The following is a 20,268-nucleotide window of genomic DNA, read 5'->3' as shown; positions in this document are numbered from 1 at the left end:
CCATAATAATACCAAATAATGGCAAATTTTCCAACTCAATTAGCCTTTTTTTATTTTGCCTAATTCGTAAATACGAGTAGAATTCCAATGGGTAAGTTTCTTCCTAACCAGCCAATTGGCATTCTTAAACTACGCGTTTTTTTTTCTTTTTTTTTTAAAAAAAAAGGTGACGTTTACTGCTAATATAATAATTTTTATTGTTTTTTTTTTATAATAATAATTAAAAACTTTTTTATTTTAAATCCCTTTCTTTTTTTTTTTCTTATACATAAATTTTAATAAAATATGGCTCGTACTAAGCAAACAGCTCGTAAATCAACTGGTGGTAAGGCCCCTCGTAAGCAATTAGCTACCAAGGCCGCTCGTAAGTCTGCCCCCTCTACTGGTGGTGTTAAGAAGCCTCACAGATACAGACCCGGTACTGTCGCTCTTCGTGAAATCCGTCGTTATCAAAAGTCTACTGAACTCTTGATTCGTAAGCTTCCTTTCCAACGTCTTGTTCGTGAAATTGCTCAAGATTTCAAGACTGATTTGCGTTTCCAATCTTCTGCCATTGGTGCTCTTCAAGAAGCCTCTGAAGCTTATTTGGTTTCTCTCTTTGAAGGTAATTTTTTTTTATTATTATCTTGTTTTATATATGTATAGACCATTATGTTCAATTTCTAACGTTCAAAAAAAAAATTTTTTTTTGTCTTTCTTTTATCTATAAAATAGATACCAACTTGGCCGCTATTCATGCTAAGCGTGTCACCATTCAACCTAAAGATATTCAATTGGCTCGTCGTCTTCGTGGTGAACGTTCTTAAGAGAACAACGATTTTATGAATTTATATTATTGTTATATAAAAAAAAAGAACTGCATCACAAGTTTCCACAAAGAAATAAATGCTCTCAATAACGAATATATACATATTTATGATTTATTTTATATATAATTGTTCATTTTCTTTATATTAAAAAAAAATGGATACATTTTTCTATTCTATAATACATTATCACAGCATTCGTAATAGCTACGTGTGTGAGACTATGAATGTTCATTTTACATCCTTTCTTGAATAACAGCAAGACACGCTTTTTTTTTTTTTTTTTTTTTTTTTTTTTTTTTTTTTTTTTTTTTTTTAGTGTAAAAAGTCCTTTTATTGAAATTATTAGGTTACTCCGACCTTGCCTGTCCTCGTTGTTCCTAAATTATATGTGTGTGTATTTATGATGATTACTTTCCAGGGTTATTATACATGACATTACCTCGGTTACCATCAATACGTGAATTGATAAAACTTTATGGTTTATCCGCTAAATCTCAACTAAGTCAAAATTTTATTCTTGATAAGAATGTAACAGGTAATACTTTTTTATTATAGCAGCAAGCCCCCTTTTTTTTTTTAATCAATTCGTATAGACAAGATTGTTAGAACTGCTCATGTGTCTGAACAAACACCTTTAGTCATGGAAGTAGGGCCTGGACCAGGTCTACTATCTAGATCCATCTTGGATACTGGTGTAAAAACTATAATTGCTATAGAAAAGGATGATCGATTCATTCCAACACTTCAGGTAAGAATTTTTTTTTTTTAAAAAAAAAAAAAAAAAAAAAAAAAAGATAAGCTCCTTATCTTTATATATAGCAACTATCAGAAGCATCTGCACATAGATTTAAAGTGATTCAAGGCAATGTATTAGATGTTGAACATCAAACGATACTAGACGCATGTCCTCAATTCACCTCAGAAGAACCTTTACATATCATGGGCAATTTACCTTTTAATATAGCAACCCCTTTATTATTACAATGGTTACATTTACAAGCAAGTCAAAAAGGGCTATTTGGACTAAAAAATGATGTATGGATGACATTGATGTTTCAAAAAGAAGTAGGCGATGTAAGTTGCATGCATTATATATATATATTCATATACATTTCATCATTGGTTTTAATAAACCACTAGCGCATTATTGCAGATGTTTCTACTTCAAAACGTGGCCGTCTCTCTGTTATGGCACAAAGTTTATGTAATGTCAAGGAAGTATACAAAGTGCCCTCCACTGTTTTTGTTCCAAAACCTAAAGTTGATGCAAGCGTTATTCAATTAATCACAAAACCAATCACACAAACCATGACTGGTAAGAAGATGTATACATTTATGTATTTATATAGTGTGAGTTCAATTTTTATTTACTTCTTTTGTTGTTGTGATTAGGAGGAACCTATATAACACTTGAAAATATATTACGCTATTATTTCACGAAAAGAAGGAAAACGATGGGACATATAACGAAAAGACTTGCAAAGGAGCTGCCTCAGGTCAATCCATTAATGGAAGAAATTGAAATAATGGTTGATTTTAAGGCAAGACCAGAGGATGTGACAACTGAGCAATTTTATAATTTAGCAAAGTTTTTTCATAAGCATAACATTACAAAGTTTTAAATGAGTAAATAATAGAGTCTTTTTTTATGTTAATCTTATAAGGTATGTTACTGGAAATGAAATGTCTTGAATTGGGGGGAAAAAAAAAAACTGTAAAATATTTGACTTTTAATAATAAAAAATATATACTTGACACTTTTATTTTATTTATTTCTATCTCCTGCCAAATTAAATAAAATAAAAAATAGAAATGAGCTTTCCATATTCACTTCCAACGACTGGATCTTTATCATTTGCAGATTATCTTGAAACAACTGCACCCTATTCTTCTGAAATCTCAGATGCAACGGCTCAAAGAGGTCGTTTAAGAGCTGTATTGAAAGAATTAAAAAAAGAAAATCAATCAACTCGTGATTACCAACTTCTTATTAATGTAAACAATATGTTTCCCATCTTATATTTGACATGCTCACTCTTTTTTTTTTTTTTTTCCTGTTATAACAATAAAAGATAATAGAAGAATATTTACCCTACTTGATAAGCATTGTGAATTGTATTGAAACTAAAAAACTTCAATTAAAGAAAAGCATAGGTAAATAATAACAAAAAAAAAAGTATAATTGCATGCATGTTTATGAATAACGGATTTGACATTACTATTTAAGAAACCTCTTGGCGTTCTACCTTAAGTGACCATCTCATTCACACTGGAAGTAATGCACCTCGTATCTCTTGTATCGATATTCAATATGAACTCATCTTTGTTTTAATGACGTACGCTTATGCACTTTCTTTACAAGTGAATAATGATCTATCCAAGCAAGAACCCGCTACAAATAAAATGGCAGACATGTTAAATACAGCCGCTGGTGTCTTTCAGTTTGTTGCGAATGAAGTGATACCTACTTGGAAACAATCACCTGACAATCGACCTGTAGAAACAGTGCGTGAATTTCCTGTCGCCCTTTCAAAGTAAGATGGTTGATAATACGATACCAACAAAAAGATGCATAAATATTCACAAACTATACTATTTTATAGAATGGCTTTAGCAGATGCACAATCTATCTCCATCAATAGAGCATTAGCTACAAATAATGTATCAAAATCACTCATTGCTAAATTATTTATAGGTGTTGCAGGTCAATATGAAATGGCTTGTAGTTTGATATCGACACTAAATCAAGATATTTCAACTGAATTGAAAAAATATTTGGCTGATGGGACACTATTTTATAAAGTAAATACATCATCTTTTAAAGAAAGAAAGAAAAAAGAACAAATCATGATAATGATACAATACAATATATAAAAATATTTTAGGCGTTAGCAAAGAAGTATTTAGCTATGGATGCTAATGATAATCAGTAAGTCATCATACTAATAACAAGTGACTTGAATAAATATTAATTTCATTTTTTAAATAAAAGAAAAATGGGTCAGGCTGTTGGATTTGCAAGAGAATGTAAAGCTGAATTAAATTTAATTCATCACTCAAGTTTATCAAAACCTCATATACGTAAATCTGCTATCGCTGCTAGGGCAGCAAAAGAAAAAGAAGCCATATCTGAACTTGTCTCTAAATATACCATGATCAATAATACTGTAAGAAAATAGATATGTTGAACGCATTTTAATGTATAATAATCCTTTTACATGTATCTACGTTTCCTTTTTTTTTTAGGTATCGTATGAGCCTGTTCCTACTCGTCAAGAATTACAAAAACTCATACCTGGTGGAAGAGGCTTATTAGAATTGAAAAATTTTGTTTTACCTGATCCTATCTTTGGTCCTTCAGTTCAACAAAAAAGTGAAAAATCTTATTTACTAGAAGGACGTTATTTTTAATAAACATTATCTTAATTAATAAAAATACATGTAATATTTATTGATATTCAACAATGGAAAAAAAAAATAAAAAAATAATAATACACATTTATATACACATGTGTATATATAAAATTATTAAACTAAATAGGTATAAAAATACAATAATGAAAAAAAGAAACAAGGAAAAAAAAAAAAAAAAAAAAAAAAAAAGTAATAGTAAAAAAAAAATTTTTTTTTTCTTGTTAGTTATAAAGTGTTTAAAAGTTACAAATAATGATGATTATTGAGTAGTAGTAGTAAGAGTAGTAGTAGAGGTTTAGTTAACATGCTTTTCGTATCCACGAACGATGCTTTCAAGAGATTTACCCTTAGTTTCATGAAGGAAGATAAAGGTAAAGCAGAAAGCAGAGAAACAGATAACGGCGAAAATCAAGAAGGACCAACCGTGAATGGCGGCAAAGATGACAGGGAAAAGTTGACCAATCAAGAAGTTCATACACCAATTAATACAAGTAGCGGCAGCACCTACAGAGGAGGCAGCATAAGTAGGAGTCATTTCAGATGTAATCAACCAAGGGATGGGACCAATACCGACAGCGAAGGAAGCGACATACAAGAAGACAGAGGCAATCAAAAGACCGGGTGTATTTGTCTTGTAACCGATAACCAACAAAACAGAGAAGATACAGGTACCAGCTTCAGCAATCAACAACAACACACGACGACCATATCGATCAATGACACCAATAGCCAAGATGGTAGCAACAAAGTTAACAATAGTGGTGATGATAGCCATAAGTTGAGCCATACTTTCAGAACCGTTAAAGGCGAGCAAGAAGATATCAGTAGAGTAGTACATGACAGCGTTCATACCGGAGAGTTGTTGGATAACGTGATGAACAAAGACGATGAAACCAATACGACGAAGGAGAGGGTCCTTTACGACTTCCCACATGGACATAGGAGGACGAAGGGCATTACCAGCACCACCGTTACCCTTTTCAAGAGCACCTTCATTAGGCATGGACATATCCTTATCGTCATCTACCTTGATACCTTCATCACCACCACGGAGCAAGACAGTAGCAGTAGCAGTACCCAATTGACCTTCGACCATTTCAAAGAATTCTTGTTCAATATTAGCGTTACCACGAAGTCTTTGAAGATTAGCACGAGCTTCTTCAATACGGTTTCTTGAGACCAACCAACGAGGGGATTCAACACAAGTTCCCATAAAGACGGCTTGGAAGATGGCAGGGAAGGCAGGGATGGCATAATTGATACGCCAAAGTGGAACCTTGGCTAATGGAAGACCGATGACAGATGATAAAAGAATACCAATAACGACCAAGAATTGATTACATGAACCCATCGTACCACGACCTTTAATAGTAGAAACTTCACCAATATAGGTAGGAACGACAAGTGAACCAAGACCACAAGAAACACCACAAAGAAGACGACCAATAATAAACATAGCTTGATGCACAGAAACAGCACATAAAAGTGAACCAATAATAAAACCTGCATTGTTTACAACAATTGTCAAACGACGACCTAATCTTTCTTGAATTGAACCACCCACTAAAGAAGCAACTAAACCACCTACACAATAGGAAGACACAGCGAAACCCCTAAGAAAAAAAAAAAAAAGACAGCGGGTTAATATTAATACAAATCTATATCTATTTTTATGTATTTACCAAAGTGCAGTATCCATAGGTAAACAATCAGGTAACGCTTTACTAGCAACATGAGCCATACCATTTTTACAACCATGAGTAACAGCACCAGGAACGTTTGCAGAACCAATAACATAACCGTTACTTAAAGATTCAAGACAAGCCATGACTACACAGTACACCATGTACATCGGCAACTTGACTTCTTTTGAATCCATTGTACTTGATTAATTAAAATAAAAAATAAAAAATAAAAAATAAAAATAAAATAAAAAAAAAAACTAAAGTACAAACATCATAGAATCAAAGAAAGGTTGATCCTTTTTATATACAAATTAGAAGGCTTATGTCCTTTGATTCATTCCACTTTTTCCCAGGTGTCTTACAATTTCCGTTTGGATTCGCCTATTTTAGAAAATAATTGTGGGTGAAGAATGTTGCATTCTATTTCCCTTTTTTTTTAAACTTTCTTTCTCTCTCTCTCTCCCCCCCCCACTTCTCTGAAACATTATGTCCCAATGATCTTTTTCATATTAACATATAAAACAATATTAATTTAGTATTTCCTTTTTGTTAAAAAAATATATATATATAAATGTATGTATGTATGTATTCTTCTTTTATTAATAATTCTATTATTTAATTAGTTAAATAATTCAACATAAAATATGCCCAGCCATATATGATTCCTATAGCACAATAAAGACTTGTGACCATTAATGGTAAGAACTGAAGTTTGTCTCCAAAAATCAATACATGTCCAAACTCGGTATAAGCTTGGAGAAGAAACATTCCCGCCAAATAATTTTTTTCTATGGTCAAGAGTTCCTTGAGGGGTCTGTAAAAAAAATAAAATAAAGTGAAATAAAATGAAATGAAATGAAATAAAATGAAATAAAATGAAATAAATAATAGTTAGAAAAAATAAAAGAAAGTGGATCGTTTTAGTAGATTACTCACGTTTTTATATTATTTGCAAGACTAGGTATAACGACGCAAAACCATAATAATGTCAATATAATCTTAATTGGTGTTTCTAGTATGTATCATAACATATGTAAAAAAAAATTAGGGAAAAAGAAGACGAAAATAGGTCAGCGGGGGGTAGAAAGGAAGGAAGGAAGGAAGGAAATAAATGAGATCAATATATTGTGTTTGCTTTCTTACTTACCAGCAGGATGAAATAGTAAAGGATATAAAGATACAATTCCAGCGGCACTTAAAATAATTAAAATACGCAAATTAACTTTACTATTTGCTGCCATCAATCTATAATAATAATGGCGTTTTTTTTTTTGTCGGAAATGAGTAAAGCCGGTAAACGGTGTTTTTGTTTTATATGTAATTTTGGAACTTACCCAAAAGGGATCAAAACAAGCATAATGGCTTTTTCATGCACATGCCATCCAAATAAATAAGAAGAAAATGTGCACAAGATAAGTGAAGATAAAAAGTTATTAAATGTAGGCTTTCTCCATAGTTTTTGTAATACGATCTGTAAATAAATCAAATATTATTTTTTTTTAAAATTAAAAATAGTGAAGAGAGAGGGAAAAAGCTTAGCTAATCAATTTTTTTTTTTAAGGCCATCTTATTTTTTTTTCTAGAAAAAAAAAATACATACCAGTTGAATAACGACGGTGATAATTAATGTATGAATAGCTTCAATTGTAGGTAAAACAGCAAATTGAGTATCCCCGACATATCCTCTTGTCATTGAAGAGATTGCTTCTTCCTTTAAGCTCCATCCAAATCTCTTTGCAACTAGGATATCAATGTAAGAATATTACCATTTTGTACAACATCATTACTTACACACAATTAAAACTCTATCAAGACCTGCATAAAGCGCCCAAAAATTAGGTGCCCAATATGCATGGCAAAGACCTCGGGTAAATGGGAAGAGGCGTTGAAACAGGTCGGGTAATTGCCCCAAGTAAATGAAAGGGCCAAATGAAATGGCAAAAACTGCCAGAACAGAACTACCTAATATTGTTAGTCTTTTCATAGAAAATTTGACTTTAATAAAAAAAAAAAAGATTAGTACAAGTGCAAGTACAATTCATTTCTATTTTAAACTTACTTGCCCCATTTTGTTGAATAAAGCAATAGGATTTAAGCAAATATATAAAATAAGCAGGTGACATATACAAGTAGATATGTTTAAAATTAAGTAAAATAGCAAACAATACACCAGAACAAAGTAAATTGTTCTACAAGGAAGTTAAACTCCAATTCTTTTGTTGTTGTTTTTTTTAAAAAATATATGACTTACTCTTTTAGCTTCAACTATAGATAAAACCAAGATACCATAAAGTAGACCGTTATATTGGAAATGAATATGTAAGAAATTCGTTAAGGATTAATATAAATATGTATCTAAAATAGGCCTATTTTTTTTTTTTTTGATTTGATTTAAAGAAGAAAAAGGATATGATCTACAATAATAAGGCCAGGATGAAGGAATAAGGCACCAGCTAAGACACAGTTAACATATTTGTTTCCAAAGTATTTCACATATCTATTATATTATTTATTTTTAATATATAGGGGCTTATACTACATAATATACATATATTTATAATATGTATTTGGATATATACCTTAATAAAGCCCAATAGAATACCAATTCACTCACAATAACAGTCAAGCGTTGAAAAATAACCGTCTCAATACTCTCATAATTAAGATTATCCACTTTAAGCATTTCAGGATCCACTAAAGCAGCAAACATACTCAAGAATTTCTCAAACCATGCAAAAAAAGGGGGATAATCTAATGTCCACTCTGAAGTGTTCTAATAAGACTTTAGAATAAACAATATAAAGTAGTCCCTTTATTATTATTATTACTAATTGCTTACTTCAATATACCACTTCTGGATAGGTAAGCTATGTGTGATGGCTAACCAATTTCTATGTACCTCAAAATCTGTGGATCGACTAATGATAAGAAAACAAAAATAAAATAAAATAAAATAAAATAAAAAGTTCATCATTATGAACAAGTATGAAAATAAAATAAAATATAAACATACTATGATGGTATCAAAAGTGATTTGATTAATGTACTGATGATGAGTAAATTTCGCATTATGATTTTAATAATAAAGAAATATGCTGTACAATGATTAAAATAAATATAATAATAAATTTAGAACATATAATAGACTGTTGTAATAACATACGTTGTTTCTCTTCCTTTCGCTCTCTTTCTCTTTTTTTTTTTTTTTTATGTATTGAATATGCTCAACTAGTTGAACTCTTTAGACTTAGACGACGCGTGAAAAAATTATTATTATTATTATTATTATTTTACAAAATAGGTATTCATTTCTTCCCGCCAAAATATGTGTGACACGTCACCGTCTATCGTAATTTATAATTTTAAAAGATAAATCCTGTCAACAAAAATAACAACTTCTTTTCAAAAAAAAAAAAAAAACTATGTTATATTTAAAGTTTTTAACTTTATAATAATAAAGTCTATTATATAATAAACTCTCTTTTTTTTTTCCTTTTCTATGAAAATTTGCATTTTTACAGGTGTTTAATGTATATAAATATACAAATATTTATGTTTTGGGTGAGTATTACATAATACAACCAATAATATGCGTTTAAACAAACTTTAATTTTATTTTAAACAACCGAAGTGTCTTAAATATGCTACGTTTGCCCTGGTTGGGGGGGGAGAGAGAGTCACAAGAACTAAAACCTTCTCCTTCGGGATGAAGGAGGATGTTTTAAAGCAATAATTTAGAGTTAAAATTAGACGATTTTTTAAGTGGTAATAAAGTTAGACATTATTATGAATTGCTGTTAGTCCTTCTATCGGGAATTTTGCTGAACATAAAAAAACAATAATATTGTTTGTATTTTATTATCTTCTTGATGTCTTTTCCAAACTTTTTCAGTATAAAAATATATCCAATCTATCTTCCAGAACAGCAACTGATTGGCATGATTCAACAGCAAGCTTTTTGAATTAGTATCTTTTAAATTCTTAAATAGAAGAGAATAAGCCTCGAAATGAATAGACTCAGCTGTAGATAATTTTATGTTCTACACTATATCTTATACTTGTTGTTGTAAAATCTATTGAGCTTTTTTTTTTTTTTGTTTTTTTTTTAATATGTATTATTCAACTGTCAAATTATTCAGCCCCGGCGATCCTCTGTTTCCAAAATAAAGGCAATAAACTTTCTGAATTAACAAAAAAAAAAAAAAAAAAAGTTCTCCAAGAGTGTCATATATTAAGATGAGAATTATGATATGCCTTTCAATAGTTCTTCATCAAATCAGTGTCAGCGTTCAGAGTATATATAATACTGAAAATAAAAATATTCTAAAATTACAGAATATTGTAATTTTTATTTGTATAACAATCACAGAAGAAAGTTTCACATTTACAAGAAATCCTATATATTACATAAAAAAAAAAAAGATAATAATAATAATATCTTAACTCTTATTATAATTAATCCTATTTAATTGCTAAAGAGCATATGCTAACGAAATGAATTATGAACATTTATTTATTAGTAATTAACTTTAAATCATTCCAAAAAAAAGGTAAAAATCTCGAGGTAGAGTAACTTATACAAACCCTCCTTCCCCTTAAAAAAAAACACCTTCAATGTAATGACTTGGGTTGCCTTTTAGTATGACAACTTCATAGTCTAACATTAGTTTATTCAAAAGTAAAACAATTGCTTGTAATAAATTCATTTTAGAATTCACTTTTTTATCTGCTGATCACTAAAATGCATTGCTTTTACCAACTAATAGTTGCCTGTACTTTTCAAATAACTCAGAACGAATATAGCAAAGCAGTAATTGATTTATGAAATAAAACTATTCTCTCGTTGGATGTATTACGCTCATACTTGAGTTTAATAGTACTGTTGATAACCTTAAAGAGATAAATTTACTAGGAACCTAATACTAAACATACATAATGACGTGATATTAGTAATTCATATTTCTCACTGAATAGTATTGTCAGAGGAAGTAATAATATGAGTACGCTGATTTCATGACTTACAAACATTAGGTGTAAAGGGTAAAACAGCAAGAAATTATTGAAGATAAAGAAGAGCGACTATAAAATGCGATCAACCTTTATTTTATAGATATATAGACCTTCTTTTTCTTTTTTTTTTTAAAAAAAAAGCATATAGTTAAACTCTGTATAACTCTAAATAAAAATAAGACAGGTATGAATCATGATAAGCTTCTATTTTGATATAGTATTGATAATAATCAAATACATTATCAATAGCAGAGTAAAATATATATGCGTATTAGTGGCTATAGAACTTTTTTTACTCAACAAAGTTAAATAAAAAAAATTCCTCCCTCTACCCCCCTCTTCCCTGTGGAGATAGTTTTATTAAACTTTATTTGCAAACGGAAGAAGAAGAAGATGATGATGAATAAAAACTTTAAATAAGCTTACTAACAATACGGCTTCATTTATTTTACTATAAAAGAAAAAAAACTTGATATGAAAATATTGTGTGGGGTGACTACAAGAATAATCCCGTAATTTACAATCAGCTTTACATAAATGGATTTGTTTATGCAGTCTTGTTATATCCATCCATCTTTCTAGCTTTAGAATAGAAGATTGATTGTTCTTTTTTTCTAGTCAAGAAAAAATAAATTAGATCCAGTTTATATGTTTATATTTGAAGAAAAAAAAAAGAGGGGGATGGGGAAGAGTTTGATATTCCTACTCTTGTCAGTGGCTCTCGAATTATTTCATCATTGTGAATGACAGTTGAAAAAATTACGATATTTTAAAAGCGCAACTTACACATATAGATGTATATCAATAATTTGAAACTAGAGTACAGACACGTTAATTGATGTTTAAAATATCAATAAAATACTAATGGTAATAAAAGGAAGAAGAAGCAAATATAATGTCGTAATATACGCGTATGATTTTTATATAAGTATATATACATATATATGACTATACTTTGCATTGGAATTGACTGGTATATCTTTAATAATAAAATATCCATAAATGAAACAGATCCAGACTATTTTTTTTTTAAAAAAAAAAGAGATAAAACCAATTAATTATTATTGCATTTACTTTTTTGTTATATAAATATACATATATATCTTCCAGTAGCTAATTATTTAAAAGACATTCAATTGTATTCTCACAAAAGTAACTACAGGTATGAATTATAATACAATTTCGGGATATATCCCATATTTAGCTTTAATAATAATTACACATATCAACTATCAATGAATGATATTTAGATATAGCATGATTCAATTATATATGATTGAGCTAACAATCGTCCCTTCTCTCTAATTGACTTGTATAACTAATTGGAATGAATCTCAATATCATTTATAAGGAATTGGATGCATTTACACGTGGTTTGAATGATTTGTTTAAATCATAAACTACACTCATCTATTCCCGTTATGATAAAAGGAGCCAGAGAATAATATCTGCAATTGAAATCTCCGAATATGTTTGTCAATATTAGATAAATTCTCTCAAGAGCTATCTTTTTTTCAAACAAAGATTTTAAATAAATAAATAAAATGCAGATGAATCCTTCAAGAAGGGAGTTGCTAAATTAACACAATAATATATTAGATAACTTTCATTTTGATATACCAAACCCAATAATAGGCCATATTCAATAACTATCTTTAAAATGTTAAGCCTCTCTCATATCTTTTATATATATATATGTATATATGTATATAGCAATATGGGGTACGTGTACTAGTTACTCCTTTTTATGAAACTACTGATTTTATTGCTACTATACTTTATAACTGCGTCATATCCAACAGCAAACATATCAGTGTTTTAAGCATAACTTAGCATTCTCATTACTGTACTTGTATATATTTCTCATTTCTTTATAGCACAAGATATTATCCTTTTTTTTTTTTTGTTAGTATTCAAGCAGTTCGAAATTCAATCATACTTTGCAAGACTAGTTTGTTGAATGGTATTTGAGTCTATTTCTTATTCCCTCTTCTCGTTACTGCATTTTGATCTACTTTATCAGCAGTATAAACATACACTTTATTGATACTTGGATATGCAAACACAAAAGACAAGAAATAGGGTTCTCCTGCTCTTCTCCTCTTTCTTTATATCTACGGCCTTCTCGATCTTTATCAAAAAAAAAATCAATAATTATAAACATTGTAGAATTAAATATATTTTATAACAACTAATTTTCTAATAATAAAAGAAGATAAAGCAATCAAAAGATTTTCTTGTTTTTCAGTAATAAAAATCAATATTGGTACGCAAAAAGTGAAAGGAAAAAAAAAAGGAAAGTCTTTACAAGTGACGAAGGGAATATAAAGCAGCTATTAAAGCGATAAGGAAGGAAATCTCTTGAAAAAAGTGTCTTTTAATAATGCTTTTTATTAGTCTTATTTATTGGAAGTTTGTAATGATTTAATAAAAGTGAATTTGCCTATTTTTTTTTTTTTTTTTTTTTTTTTTTTTTTTTTGCAACCGACTCAGAGATAAAACTCTACAGAAAAAAAGTTTTCCTGTATATATAATATAAAAAAAGGGTTCCCCATCACCATTGTAATGTAATCATACTACCCACAAATCTAATATTATGTACAAATTTATAACCTTCTTTATTTTTAACATTACTCTTTAAATGCATTGTTATTGGGAGGGGGGTTTTTTTTCCCCCTTTAAAAATCAGGAAATTGATCTCGATAAGGATCTTCTTGAGGAATACCATAAGGATGTATATCTTCAGGATATTTATCAAAGTTACTAGTATCTCCTTCACCTTTTAGATGAGGAATATGCGGTGGCTTAATCTTTCTTTGAATCAGTTTTTCAAAATCAAGTGAAGAAAACCATTTATGCTCACAAATATCATGATAACCTCGTTTTAGATTACCATAACGTTGACTTAGATCTGGTGTAAGTAAATGCTTTAGCAAGTCCTTGGCCGCTGAATCCATGGACGAAGGGTATTTTGGTTGTGTGGTTAAGATTTTTTCATATAGTTTAAATTGATTATCATCGTAAAATGGAGGATAACTAAAGATGTATATATGTAAAAGATTAGACATACTATATATATACACACATATATATATATATTATGGTGGTAGGGATATACAGACCCTGCAAGCATTTCAAATATAAGGACACCCAATGCCCAATAATCTGCTGCTTTGCCATATCCTTTTGTTTGAATAATTTCTGGTGCAAGATAATCTGGTGTACCACATAATGTCCATGTAATATCAGGTACTATTTTTGCAAATCCAAAGTCTGTTATCTTGATATGTCCATGCGCATCTAAAAGTAAATTCTCTGGTTTTAAATCACGATAAATCACATTTTTACTATGTAAATAAGCAATAGCTAATAAAACTTCTCCTGCATAAAATCGCGCTACATCATTGGAGAATTTCTAATACAAGTGTAATCCCGTCAATAAGGAATTGAATGCAAATAAATAAGAAACATGGTTACCTTTGATTTTCTCAAATATGAAAATAATTCACCACCGGGTATATAATCCATGACCATATACAAGTTGGCACAGTCTTGAAAACTACCCCAAAGATTAACGATAAAAGGATGTTGGACACTGATAAGAATTGAATGTTCGTTATTAGTATGTTCCACTTGTTTTAGTTTTACAATTTCTGCTTTCTTGAGTACTTTTAATGCATAATAATGTTTATTTATTTTGGACTGAACAAGATGAACTCGTCCAAATGAACCTGTACCAAGAGTTCGATGTAAATTGAAATTGGTCAATTTCATTTGACAATGAGGACGTGTGACATCGGAATCATCTAGTACTTGTTCAACGGAACTAGATGACGAAGATGGATGTTGTTTGTCAGTTAGTATTGTATCGTCATCACCATTTGTATGTTGCTCAGAAGAAGATATAGATTCTAATATATGATGTAAGATACATGCATACATACGTACATACATACATACATACGTACATATATATATTTATATATGTATATATACATTTTATTTTTACCTTTTTTTGGAGTAGTTGGTGGTGTAGATATATTTGATGTTTGTGCAGCTATATTCTCTTTTATCGGTTTAGTCTCAGTTGGAGCAACTAGTATTATATATATATATAAAATGATGAATTTCTTTTCTTTTTTTTTTTTAATAGTTATCCTCTTATATTATTATTTTAATTACTTGGAGGTGGCTCAATATAATTATCCTTTGTATCGTCTTTATATCCAAATAGATGTGTATTGGGTAAAGGATTACTTAGATGAAATTTGCTACTGCTATGGCTGTCATTATTACTCGAATGACTATTTGCTCTATGATTATGAAAGGAAAACCTAGGTTTTGCCTTGTCAATAAATTTACTAATCATAGTTGGCATTGTAGTAAAGATACTTCAAATTAAAGAATATATGTGTATATGTATGTATATGTATATATATCTAAATATTTATATAGAAAGAAATAAAGAAAAAAGGAGTGTTTTACTTGATACTGTCTGTCTTTTATTTATAAATGTTTCATTAAAAAAAAAAAAAATAGTAGTAGAAGAACAACAATCAACAACAACGAAAAAAATAAAATAAATAAATAAAAAATAAATAAAAAAAAAAAAGTGACATGCACTTTTATATCGTCATATACAACAAGTCTTGCAGATTTGACATTATCTTGAAGCAAAAGGTTTATATGCAGGATATAAAAAAGTACATTTACAGATTTATGCTTTTGTTAGATATAATATATATCTTCTTCATGGAAATGTATTTTCTACATGTCATTGTCATATCATGGAATATGACAGTTAACCAATCATATTCCTTTTATCGAGATAGCGGACTAATAAAAAAAAACTATTTTGTACTTTGTCAAATTTGCCACAGAATTTTCCAACAAACAACATCATAACTTTCAATGTCAGCAGCTTATATCATTTTCTTTTTGTGTGCTGCATATCCAAATAATAATTAGTGTCGAATGGTTTAGGACTCTAATGAAAAATGATTACTACAAGAAACATGTCAATACAACACATACTATTGCTTATTTAGAGAAGAATCCATTTTCTTTTTTAGGAAGGTAGCATTAAGAAGTTTATTCAAGAGTTAATAACATTACTTTTGAATAAGCAGAAGAAGCGTGTGAAATGTGTATTGATTGATATAACGCAATTAACATGTCAAGTCATTGAAAAAATCGCTGTTGCAACCCTAAAATAGATATCTGAATGATTCTACAAGGAAATCATTAAGCCAAACTCATAGTCTACAACTACTCAATATAAATATGTTCCACGTTTCCAAGAAGACAAAAAGAAAAAAAAAAAAAAGACTTGCATTAGCAAATATTATTTACTACTAAAGTATGAATGGGAATTCATAATATCCAAAGCATTACATACATCATTGGTCATTGTTAGTTAATAAAACATAGAGTGTTTAGTTATATCATATGCTGACTCACATTTCCTCGACATTATTTTCTTTTCCATTCTATGCCTCTCTTATTACGATTACCTAGTATATACAAATATATAAAGAAAAATAGATCATTATTACATAATTATAACTGACTATGTGTGTGTGTATGGAATGTATTCTATACTGAATACAATAATGATCTGGCTAACACTCTAACATATTCATCTCTTTGTACCTTTTTTTTTCAATTCAACCCAGACAAACCTATTTTACATTGACTTTATATTATCAGGGCCAAAAAAAAAAAAGATAATCAGCAGTCGAAGATTCTCTTTAGAATAATAAATATCAAAAGAAACTAGGCAATGTCTTGATAACCATCGTTTAGTAAAGATATATCATTTTGTTCTATGTTTATTATTTGGCGGATATCCGGTCAACTTGATAAAAATCATGTTGTTTATAATTCCTTGTGCAGTACTGTTCATCATTTGGGTAAACTACTGTGCTTTTCCTTTCTTTCTTTCTTTCTTTATTATTATTAGTATTTACAAAGAGAGGTTTGGTATAATCAATCATCAAGGTTATAGTAGATAAATTTATATTTATATGCAATAGAGTCTTCTTCACTGTTGATATAATAACTTTAATCTATAAAATAATGTATAATAATACATCTATTAACAGACAGCACAAAAAAAAAAAGTGCCTGAATTCGCACATGCAACAAACCAATAATCACGTTATAATTACATTAATTTAGTAAAACAAAGTGTTACACGATATACCACTTCAGCGAAAAAAAAAAAGTTTTCCTTCATCATCATCATCACTCTTTAAAACAACTTACTCCCCTTCTTTTCCTTTCCTTTCTTTTCTTTTTTTTTTTGTTATGGAATCAATAAAACCTAAACGATTTTCCTTTGCTAGTTTTGGAAGAGCGTTTTCTTTTAATAACAATAACTCTGTTCCAAAGCAACAAACATCAACAAAAGGTGATTCAAAAGACTATGATAAAGAGCCACATCATCAAAGTAGACGATCTCAAAAATCAAAAAGTCTTTATGTAAAATCAACGAATAAGACGATTCAAACAGCAGAGATAAAGGATATTCGTCGTTCTATTCGACATTCTTTAGCATCTGTCTTATATGCAGCTCCACATAGTATGACATCGAAAGAGGGTAACATGCTTGTCCCAGTTTTAGTTACCTCGGAGCTTTCAGAATCGTTGGGTGGCGTGTTAGTAGCAAACAACGACAAACCTCATTCAGAGGAAGAAGAAGAAGAAGGGCAAAAGAAGAAAAAAGTGCAATCAATAGAATATGATCATACATTAGAGATAGTGTACAATAAAGATAGCATGACTATTTTATGGCAAGGATATGGCTATACAATAGATGAAAAGGCAATCGTTGACACTAATAATATAATGTCAGCGTATGAAAAGGATAGATGGGAATCCTATCAGGGCTTAATACATCCAATTCATTTATTCTCACTGGATATAACATTAAATGTGACTGAATTAAAACGTTATTATGATAATTATGGTTCAATGATGTTAAAGATTCGTGAAATTAAAATGCTCAACCAACAACAGCAACAATACCATCCCTTCTCAAAAGATACCATTTAAAATATTTATAAGCTTGATCAATTCGATTATTTATTGTATAATAAAAAAAAATAAAGATCTTGATTATATAAAAAAAATCGCCTGGGTTAGGCTTATAAGTGAGAATAATAGGAAGCTAAAAAAAAAAAGAAAAGAAAAGAAAAAGGAAGCGGCATATTTCAATATAACTTATTTTTTTGTCTTACTGCCTTATTATTCCAAGTCAAATAGCTCAGTATTGTTTACTAGGAATACTATATGTTTAACATGTCTACAGTTGAAAATATTGCAATGATGTGCTCTAAACTCTTTTTTTTTTTTTTTTTTTTTTTTTTTTTTTTTTTTTTTCAAATAACTCTAATTGATATTTCAAAAAATTTTAAACTTTTATTTAATAATAAATTTAATTGTCAAGTCCATTATATATACACATAATATACGGGATTAATGAGTTACGGTAATAAACCCTCTCGCCCACTTTAGAAAATCATTGTCTTGTCAGGAAAAAAAGAAAAAATTCCAGCTTAGATTGAGAATTACTCTGTTATAAATACGATAGATAATAAACATCATCCAAATTATACTTAGAATCCAAATCAGTCGTTTTCTCTTTCTATCATTTTTAACTGTAGCCTCTTTTACAAATTGACGAGCTCTTTCTTTAGGATGTAAAGATGGGGTATCTACTTTTTTATCAAGAACATTATTATTCTTTCCATTTTGTTTCCTTTTACGGTTATTGATCACAGGAGCAACATGGACGAGTGGTTGACTTTCTGTAGTGGCGGTTGCATTTGTTTCATTAAGGGACATGTCAAGTAAAGGTACATCATGTTTAGTTTGAATCGTGCGACTCGTTTGTGTTGCAGAAGTCATAGGTATAGGTAAATGACGACGTTGACGTGAAGGTCGTTTACCAACCTCTAATCTTGATTCTATTCTGTCATCCATACAGAAAAAAGAAAAAATATTCTTTTTTAGAATTTGATCGCTGTTTTTTTGTGTAAATTATTTTAGCCAACAAAAAAAAAAAAAGGGGATCCACATTTATTAATAGTAAAAAAAAAAAAACCAAGAAAGCTATTTTCTCCTAAAAAAAAAAAAAAAAAAAAAAAAAAAAAATATGGCCTTCTTTATAGGACTATAAAGATATAATTATCAAAAAATGCATTTTAATTCGAAAAAAAAATATATATGTATTTATAACTTTTTGTTAAAGAAAGAATAAGAGGGAGAAAGTATACAAAAAATAAAGCATAAAACATAAACATAAAGGAAGCTTCTTTGTTAATACATAGTATATGCTTTTTTTTGTTTGTTTAATAAACAAAGTGCGCGTATTTGTTGTGGAATATTAAAGATGTTGGTCATATAAAGAGTACAGTAGTAATAGAAGGAGAGGAATTAAAGAAAAGAACGTGTAAAAAAAAAGAAATAATATTTACATATAAATATGTCAAGACTTATTTTAGTAATGGACATGATATTCTTTTATGACCGTATTTACCACACCAAGTACTATATATGTATATAGATGTTTAAATAACCCTATATGTATTCTATATTGTATGTTTTGTTTACTTACCATTGTCCACCTTGTAAGTTTAATGGCTTAATAGCGTATGCCATATTAACATGATGTACTTTATTAGATGTATCACTGTTGTTGTTGTAATATTGATTTATATAGCAGTCAAAATAACCCATTTCTTATATATGCTAGAATAGATATATAGGAGAGAGAAAAAGAGAGAGAGAGAGAGAGAAAGAATATATATAATTTAGAATTATATGAAAAAAAAAGACAAGCTATATATATATATACATACACATACACATACATATACATATATTTGTATATATTTATATCAAGTATTAAGGAGGTTATTTACAAAATATAAGCACATGTATACTGCTTCTTTGTTTAATGGTATTATGGTTTTATTTTTGACGTGTATTTATTAATATCATTTTGTTATGTTGATCATCAGGGCCTAGAAGCTCTTCTATAGTTGTCCTTTATTATTACCCCCTAATTTTTTTTTTTATACATGCGGATCATACCAGAATAAGAGATTATTTACATACAATTTTAAGATTTTCTTTATGTTAGTATTTTAATATAGAAGAGATAAGCTTAGATTACAGAAATAGAATCAAACAAACTTTATATTAATGAAAAGAAAACAGATGTTTATAACAATGACTTGTATGCACATACATCATCTCCCCTTCTCCCTTTCTGTCATATTTACATCATCTCATGATATTCTTTATAAAGTTACAAAGATAAAGTATATTATTATGTACAAGAC

General features: G+C 29.1%; 8 protein-coding genes across 8 annotated transcripts; 4 read left to right on the top strand and 4 right to left on the bottom strand.

Annotated features, from left to right (window-relative positions):
- Nucleotides 1–221: 221 nt before the first annotated feature.
- BX663DRAFT_145319 (uncharacterized protein) lies at nucleotides 222–797 on the top strand. Its single transcript, XM_051521588.1, has one exon. The coding sequence runs from the start codon at nucleotides 286–288 to the stop codon at nucleotides 643–645; it is 360 nt and encodes a 119-aa protein (XP_051380724.1). The 5' UTR covers nucleotides 222–285; the 3' UTR covers nucleotides 646–797.
- Nucleotides 798–1,136: 339 nt separating this feature from the next.
- On the top strand, nucleotides 1,137–2,565 carry BX663DRAFT_516344 (S-adenosyl-L-methionine-dependent methyltransferase). Its single transcript, XM_051528581.1, has 5 exons — nucleotides 1,137–1,344; nucleotides 1,403–1,557; nucleotides 1,629–1,883; nucleotides 1,950–2,124; nucleotides 2,202–2,565. Exons 1-5 carry the CDS (start codon nucleotides 1,239–1,241, stop codon nucleotides 2,429–2,431), a joined length of 921 nt encoding a protein of 306 aa, XP_051380723.1. The 5' UTR covers nucleotides 1,137–1,238; the 3' UTR covers nucleotides 2,432–2,565.
- On the top strand, nucleotides 2,560–4,286 carry BX663DRAFT_516338 (BRO1 domain-containing protein). Its single transcript, XM_051528580.1, has 7 exons — nucleotides 2,560–2,804; nucleotides 2,882–2,963; nucleotides 3,037–3,343; nucleotides 3,413–3,611; nucleotides 3,695–3,738; nucleotides 3,802–3,976; nucleotides 4,056–4,286. Exons 1-7 carry the CDS (start codon nucleotides 2,622–2,624, stop codon nucleotides 4,218–4,220), a joined length of 1,155 nt encoding a protein of 384 aa, XP_051380722.1. The 5' UTR covers nucleotides 2,560–2,621; the 3' UTR covers nucleotides 4,221–4,286.
- Nucleotides 4,287–6,488: 2,202 nt separating this feature from the next.
- Nucleotides 6,489–9,176, bottom strand: BX663DRAFT_516328 (glycosyltransferase family 57 protein). The gene is made up of 13 exons (XM_051528579.1): nucleotides 9,096–9,176; nucleotides 8,922–9,003; nucleotides 8,748–8,826; nucleotides 8,488–8,681; nucleotides 8,321–8,405; nucleotides 8,160–8,228; nucleotides 7,968–8,097; nucleotides 7,700–7,903; nucleotides 7,509–7,648; nucleotides 7,243–7,379; nucleotides 7,056–7,153; nucleotides 6,845–6,920; nucleotides 6,489–6,722 (listed from the first exon to the last, which is right to left on the bottom strand). The coding sequence occupies exons 2-13, from the start codon at nucleotides 8,975–8,977 to the stop codon at nucleotides 6,524–6,526; spliced, it is 1,467 nt and encodes a 488-aa protein (XP_051380721.1). The 5' UTR covers nucleotides 8,978–9,003; nucleotides 9,096–9,176; the 3' UTR covers nucleotides 6,489–6,523.
- A 4,343-nt stretch (nucleotides 9,177–13,519) lies between these two features.
- Nucleotides 13,520–15,437, bottom strand: BX663DRAFT_516322 (camp-dependent protein kinase 6). The gene is made up of 5 exons (XM_051528578.1): nucleotides 15,101–15,437; nucleotides 14,928–15,014; nucleotides 14,396–14,829; nucleotides 14,041–14,333; nucleotides 13,520–13,954 (listed from the first exon to the last, which is right to left on the bottom strand). Exons 1-5 carry the CDS (start codon nucleotides 15,294–15,296, stop codon nucleotides 13,597–13,599), a joined length of 1,368 nt encoding a protein of 455 aa, XP_051380720.1. The 5' UTR covers nucleotides 15,297–15,437; the 3' UTR covers nucleotides 13,520–13,596.
- Nucleotides 15,438–17,203: 1,766 nt separating this feature from the next.
- Nucleotides 17,204–18,030, top strand: BX663DRAFT_516319 (uncharacterized protein). The gene has a single exon (XM_051528577.1). It carries the CDS (start codon nucleotides 17,228–17,230, stop codon nucleotides 17,972–17,974), a length of 747 nt encoding a protein of 248 aa, XP_051380719.1. The 5' UTR covers nucleotides 17,204–17,227; the 3' UTR covers nucleotides 17,975–18,030.
- A 263-nt stretch (nucleotides 18,031–18,293) lies between these two features.
- BX663DRAFT_516318 (uncharacterized protein) lies at nucleotides 18,294–18,983 on the bottom strand. The gene has a single exon (XM_051528576.1). The coding sequence runs from the start codon at nucleotides 18,902–18,904 to the stop codon at nucleotides 18,452–18,454; it is 453 nt and encodes a 150-aa protein (XP_051380718.1). The 5' UTR covers nucleotides 18,905–18,983; the 3' UTR covers nucleotides 18,294–18,451.
- A 152-nt stretch (nucleotides 18,984–19,135) lies between these two features.
- Nucleotides 19,136–19,714, bottom strand: BX663DRAFT_516317 (uncharacterized protein). The gene is made up of 3 exons (XM_051528575.1): nucleotides 19,539–19,714; nucleotides 19,399–19,471; nucleotides 19,136–19,257 (listed from the first exon to the last, which is right to left on the bottom strand). Exons 1-2 carry the CDS (start codon nucleotides 19,658–19,660, stop codon nucleotides 19,417–19,419), a joined length of 177 nt encoding a protein of 58 aa, XP_051380717.1. The 5' UTR covers nucleotides 19,661–19,714; the 3' UTR covers nucleotides 19,136–19,257; nucleotides 19,399–19,416.
- Nucleotides 19,715–20,268: the final 554 nt, after the last annotated feature.

The sequence above is a fragment of the Cokeromyces recurvatus genome (genome assembly GCF_025118155.1).
Source record: "Cokeromyces recurvatus strain NRRL 2243 chromosome Unknown BX663scaffold_21, whole genome shotgun sequence".
In the NCBI taxonomy this organism is placed as follows: Eukaryota; Fungi; Mucoromycota; class Mucoromycetes; order Mucorales; family Mucoraceae; genus Cokeromyces; species Cokeromyces recurvatus.
Note: the sequence above shows the minus strand (reverse complement) of the source record. Positions and strands in the feature narration are given on the sequence as shown.